The sequence below is a fragment of the Diaphorina citri genome, unplaced genomic scaffold (genome assembly GCF_000475195.1).
Source record: "Diaphorina citri unplaced genomic scaffold, Diaci psyllid genome assembly version 1.1 scaffold186, whole genome shotgun sequence".
NCBI lineage: Eukaryota > Metazoa > Arthropoda > Insecta > Hemiptera > Psyllidae > Diaphorina > Diaphorina citri.
The window spans coordinates 191,877-197,876 of NW_007377623.1; the positions used below are offsets into that span (position 1 = coordinate 191,877).

General features: G+C 34.1%; 1 protein-coding gene across 1 annotated transcript in view; it reads right to left on the reverse strand.

The window, feature by feature from the left end:
* Positions 1 to 5: 5 nt before the first annotated feature.
* The window catches only part of LOC108251946, an 82,492-nt gene continuing 76,497 nt past the window's right edge, over positions 6 to 6,000 (reverse strand). Inside the window, exons 5-6 of the mRNA XM_026820929.1 lie at positions 806 to 955; positions 6 to 164 (exon numbers count right to left, since the gene is read on the reverse strand). Of these exons, the coding sequence (XP_026676730.1) occupies positions 6 to 164; positions 806 to 955 (309 nt within the window). The remainder of the gene's footprint in view (positions 165 to 805; positions 956 to 6,000) is intronic.

Consider the following 6,000-nt stretch of genomic DNA (forward strand, 5'->3'; position numbering starts at 1 on the left):
GTGGATCACATGCCATTAGGTTCACTGAAGTTGAGCAACGTTGCGTTGGTTGTGCTTGGAATCCCCATAGGTGACCATCTGGGCAATAGCGCGTTGCTGGCTTCTCCCGGCCACCATTCAGGCTGAGTGAGGTTAATGTGAATAGGCAGGTGACTTGTTGCCAACTGGAGGGTAAAATCCCGTCATTAAAAACCTGGGCGCCAGCCTAGTTAGCTTAGTTGGTAGTGCGTCTGCCTTGTAAGCGCTAGGCCGCGAGTTCGATTCCCGCCCGGGGCGGATTTTATCCTGATGGGATAATGTTCGTTCTCGGAACGGCTGGCTTTCTCCTATCCTGTCTTCCTTCTCTCTCCGATTTCGGGACGATAAGACCCTAGAGTTACAGTTCCCTCTGTCAAACCTCTTAAAAAAAAAAAAAAAAAAAAAAAATAGAGAAGTGGTCAATGTAATCAAATTAAAATGTTCCTTCTGATATTATGTTGTTTCATAGGTACCACCTCCCTCCCAAATAAATGAGGAGGTTCAACAGACCTAAAGCACCGTTCAAACCGGTGGAAAATTGGTATAATACGTCGGTGAAACCGTCATAATAAATTGGTATATTGGTAATACCGGTATAATTTATTGGCTTGAGATGTAAAGGCAGTGTTTTCCGCCCGCCAGTACACTCGACCGTAAAACACCAGCCTTACTCACTTTACACCGCTTTTTCACTAGATCTTAGCCTTTTGCGTACAGAATCAATTTCACCAGAATCGCTCTTACGGTAGGATTCATGTCCCACATGAAACTCAAGCGTTGTTGTTACAGTCAGACGTAAACAATTCTCAAACACAATCCACAGAGGTCTCATCTTGGAATCCATCACTCGACACTTGTCTACCTTGACGCGTTTGCATTTGAAACTCGGGTTGAGCGGAGAATGAACTCCAGACATGGCTTCTATACAGTGAGGTTCCTGAGGAATAGAATACACAAGGTTGAACAGTTTTGCTGGACAAACCATGCAAGATGGTAAAACAAATAGACAAACGAAAGGAAAAATCGACGAGCTCAAACTTGGCTCTTACTTCATTCATTAAATTAATTTATAAGAAATCTTGTAAGAAAATTCCAAGAAGTATCAAGACCAGAAGCTTAAACATGGAAGATCGGGCAGGGGTTCCCTAATGTGTTGATGGTGTTTCTGGTGATGTTTTTTTTTTTTTTCTTTTCTTTTTATGCATAAAGGTTTAATAAAGTATACGTCCTATTTTGGACTAAAAAAAAAAAAAAAAATGGCCTGTTCTTTTTTTTACACCCAAATAAAGATAGAAAGCCATTTTAATTTTTCGTTTCTAAAAAGAAAGAAAAAAATCCATACTTTGATTTGATTTGTTTTTCGCTCACGTTAAATATCTCATTTATTATTTTCCACGTATTCAATTCCTGAATTCATTCAGTCAGACTTTATGCCAAAGAAATAGATATGTAGGTACTGTGGAAAATATGCACTATACATTGAGGTATTTGCGTACCCAGAAACAAAAGTCATCTAGCTGATTTTGAAATTTTACATCCCACATATCTGTAAACTTCAATTTGATTGAAATATAATAGAAGTCTTCCATATGCTCCCACAAGATTAAATATCGTCACCTTTAATCTGCCAACTAATTCCTATCGGACTTGAAACATCACTTGATTATCAGTTTGACCAAAGCTACTGTAATATATAATGTATAGACTACTAGCTAACCTATGAAGGCTCGTAATAACTATGGTTTTTTAATGTTTCATTTTCTTATGAAATGGGTTTATTTATGCACAAGGTGGAAATCAAAAATAACTCTTGATCTCTTGAAATTGCTTCCAGATTATCTTAATGCTTTTGGCCCTTAAAACGGCATACTTACAAATTACAAGAATTTTGTATCGTCGTTGTTTTATTACTACTTTGTAAGTTAGTAATGGCTTGATGTGTTTGGACGACCTCCATTTCTGATGTTTATCCTTTTTAAGTAACTTGATCGGTGTAGATTTACTAGTGTATCCTCACTTTTCCGAATGACCTAATAAGGTTCGAGAAGAATATTAACAATATTGAACACTGGAGACTATTCCCGGTATGTATTCAGACCATTGTAGACGTCAAGAGATTTCGTTGCCTTGAATCCCTATTTTGTAACCTCGATATGTGTAGATAAACTGCCTTTGTTACCTTGATATAATTATCTACCCATGGTTGTCTTGAACAACTCTTGCATTGTAGGTTTATCCTATCCATTCTCCTATCATTTAGTATTAGCTCCTTTTAATATTTGTAGTGTTAAAACAAGCCAGAACTTGGCCACTACCGTACGTCTAGCTAGAGTATTTACTCAGAAAATTCATAATTTATCGCCTATTATTATGAATACGAGTACAATCGAAGTATTAACAGATGGCAGCGCTAGGCGTTAATAGGTTGAACTACTTTTTTAATCATGTTTGACACATTATGATATCTGATTGTAGTTTATCCTAGTGACATTTCAGGTACATTTTCGAAACCTTCCCACTCTTAACTTGAAAAAATATGCTAATTAGACTAGTAGTTTTCGCAACTAAAATTATCGCATCGCATAGATGAGCTTAAAATATTAATATAATTAGTAAGTTAATTCCTTATACTGAACATACATTTGCAGGTTATTATAATTTTTTTGCAATAGACATAATGCTTGAAGTGTGTTACGTTTTAAATAACCATTTCGCTTGCTCTTGCTTTTTTTTCAATGAAATTTCAACTCCTTTAGTTAAAAGATCTCTCCTATGTACCTGTTGCAAAACTAGACAAATTTTTCTAGAACTTCTTCTACATAGGCTAATTTAAAGAAAATTATATTTTAACAAGAAATTTCAAGACGACTAACAAGACGGGCCAAACTTCATTAGTAAAAACATAGTAGTCAAATATAATTTATTAGTAAATTCCCATTCATTTTGCCTAATAGCACATTACCCCTAACAAGAATTATTATTTTAGTAAAATTATATCTATCTTAAGAAAATTTTGTTTCATTCAGATAACCTATTTTGAAGAAAACTGTTGCAATATCATAAATTCATTCATGCAAAAACCATTTATATATCCTCACTAAATAATGGGTAAATTTGAGGTAAAATTAAGAGAACTTTGTAGGCCTACTTCTGAATATAGTCTCTTGGGGTGAAATCTGAAATATCCTTGATTACGGCATTCATTTGTTTATTTTCCAAGTTAATTATCTTCTTTAAATAGGAAATAATTAAGTACTTTTTAATTTTCATTTATTTGGATTCCACTATTATTTTTTGTTTATTTTTTAAAATTATGAAACCGCTTGTAACTTAAATTTCGATAAATCGACTGATCAAGGAAAGAAAAATAGACCATGTAAAATCATTTGTAACCTACAAAGTCTACATTTCATTACTATCTAATACTTTTTAAAAGAAATATCATTTATTATTAATTTAGTTAAAAATATAATATTACTTTGATTGTGCTCATTTTGTTTGTTTAGTTATTTAAAAAAATAAGTTGAAATCATAACATCTAGTCAGCGACATTGATATCAAGGAGAATAGTTACTCAGTGATATGGACACAGGGTAACTTGAAATTTAATTAAAAAAAAGTTTATATTTGAAGAACCTTTTTAGATTATTGGATTAACGAGTATTATTTAAATGCAGAAATAAAGAAGAGACCTCAGTATTATTGAATCCATGTGGTAACTTTATTTCGCGGATTTGGATCAATATTATTTTCTTGCAGTATTTCAACAAGTGAGTTCAAACGTTTTGTCTATCAATCCAGCACATCAATAAGCTCAAAGAGAATAACGAAACATGATGAACAACAACTCCCAATTCCTTGGTCGCTCTGGGTTCCCTGTGGTTAGCCCATATGCCCATAATCAAAGTCAAATACATGACCTCATGAAAAGAAAGAAGAAAAGGGTTGTCATTTTCTGCTTCTCTCCCTCTCTCTCCCCCTCCTCTCTCCACTAATCCTGCAGTCTATTTATTTTGTCAATGTCAATGAAAAGAAAGATTCCTTCATAAAGCTTACACCAGGAAAAGGCCTTTTTTATCGAAAGTGTTTAGCGGTCTCTAAGAAATTGCCCTGAATTTTGCTAGTATGTATTATTTTTAATGGAAAACAATACTTTTATCAATTGAAAGGGTGCCGTGTTTATGCCATCTTCAATACTTCAAGAAAAAATCTACCTGCTGAAACCAATTTAATAAAAATCCGATTTCCAGCCATTGAAAATATTACTACAGAAATATATCAACTTGAAATGTTTTATAGAAAAGCTTTTTCCGTCGTTATAGATTGATTCAGAGTTCAGATGTACCATAGTTATCCGTTATAACTGTGTATGCACAACAGCTTTCTGTGTGTGTTTTTTTAAAGAGTTGTTTAATATTATTGAAAATAATTTCTATGAATGCTGTATATAAGATTTTTATATATTATTTGAATCTATTTTAAAAAAAAATCCCCCAAAAAACCATTTTTTGTTTTTTTGGCTTTTTGGTTCTCTGGACAAAATTTGCACCACCATTTTCGTGATTCTGGTAAAAAGACCTTTAATTTGATATATAAGTCGACCAGGTTTGGATAAGTCTTTCTATGGGGACAGACAGAGTGACAGACAGATAGACGACACCGAAGCGAATACAATAGTCCGTCCCTTATACCTTTTTATTACTATTGTAAAAATAAAGGAAGGACGGACTAAAAATGAATATTTAGAATTCATTAGGCTTAATTTACAACGTTTTTCCCTCCCTCGGTTCCTCCCCATTCCCCCCTAAATACTGTTGTGTAGGCTCAAGTTACTGCCTAAAATACCTCGTAAAAAAACGAGCGGGTTTTTTTCCCTTCCCTCCCCCCATGGCGTCATTGGACGTAAGAAGTGACCCGTTAATGATGTGAGATTGGAGAATTTTCTACCAGCGTGGTTCTATTATAGGAGGACAGTCCAGTTACTGAGCTCGTGTAAACGGCACTACTGGAGTTCATTAACATTCCAGTACAATTAGATGATGGTCACAGTCGGGATTGGCTTTGTATGTAGCTCCACAGAAAAGCATTTTGCTCAATTTAACTAGGGAGCTACTGATGTAGGTGGTTGGCTGGACAATAATTTGTTTTGCGTTTATCTGATCATGGTGAAAAGGATATGAAAGTATAGAAACATAGGAAGTAGGTACTAATCACAACACCTGTTTTGAAGCAAGTCACTCGTTACGACTCGATGTTCGGTATAATAAAAAGAATTTTATTCAGTGGTTGGCTGGACACCAATTTGTTTTGCGTTTATCTGATCATGGTGAAGAGGATACGAAAGTAGAAACATATTAGGAAGTAGGTACTAATCACAACACCTGTTTTGAAGCAAGTCACTCGTTACGACTCGATGTTCGGTATAATAAAAAGAATTTTATTCTGAAAGTAGAAACATAGGAAGTAGGTACTAATCACAACACCTGTTTTGAAGCAAGTCACTCGTAACGACTCGATGTTCGGTATAATAAAAAGAATTTTATTCGTCAGATTTTAATGTAATATGATTGATTGTTTTTCCTGAATAATTATTGTCCTAAAACATTCATTAAAGTCGCCCCCTAACCCCGCTTGAAATTTTCAGCTTAATGACTCTAATGGAATGACAGATTTCAGCTTTTCAAAACGTTGACATGTAAAACCTGTAGGGTTGATTAGGGGCTGTTTTAGGTGCATGCGTATAATTGTTTTAATTAGCTTAGTTTATTATAATTAAATAATTATGTAGAAGATAGTTTTAAAGAGCAACCACATGTAGTGTAATTTGATACCAATATAATTAATTACATATAATTATATATCTAGGTTGTAATTATTTGGGGTTTCGGTTCCCCGTGTAAACTATGACTATGGCACTATGGTAAACTCGGTTGTGACTTATGACTTGGAGAAAAAAAAAAAAAAAAAAAATTTAAAAAATAT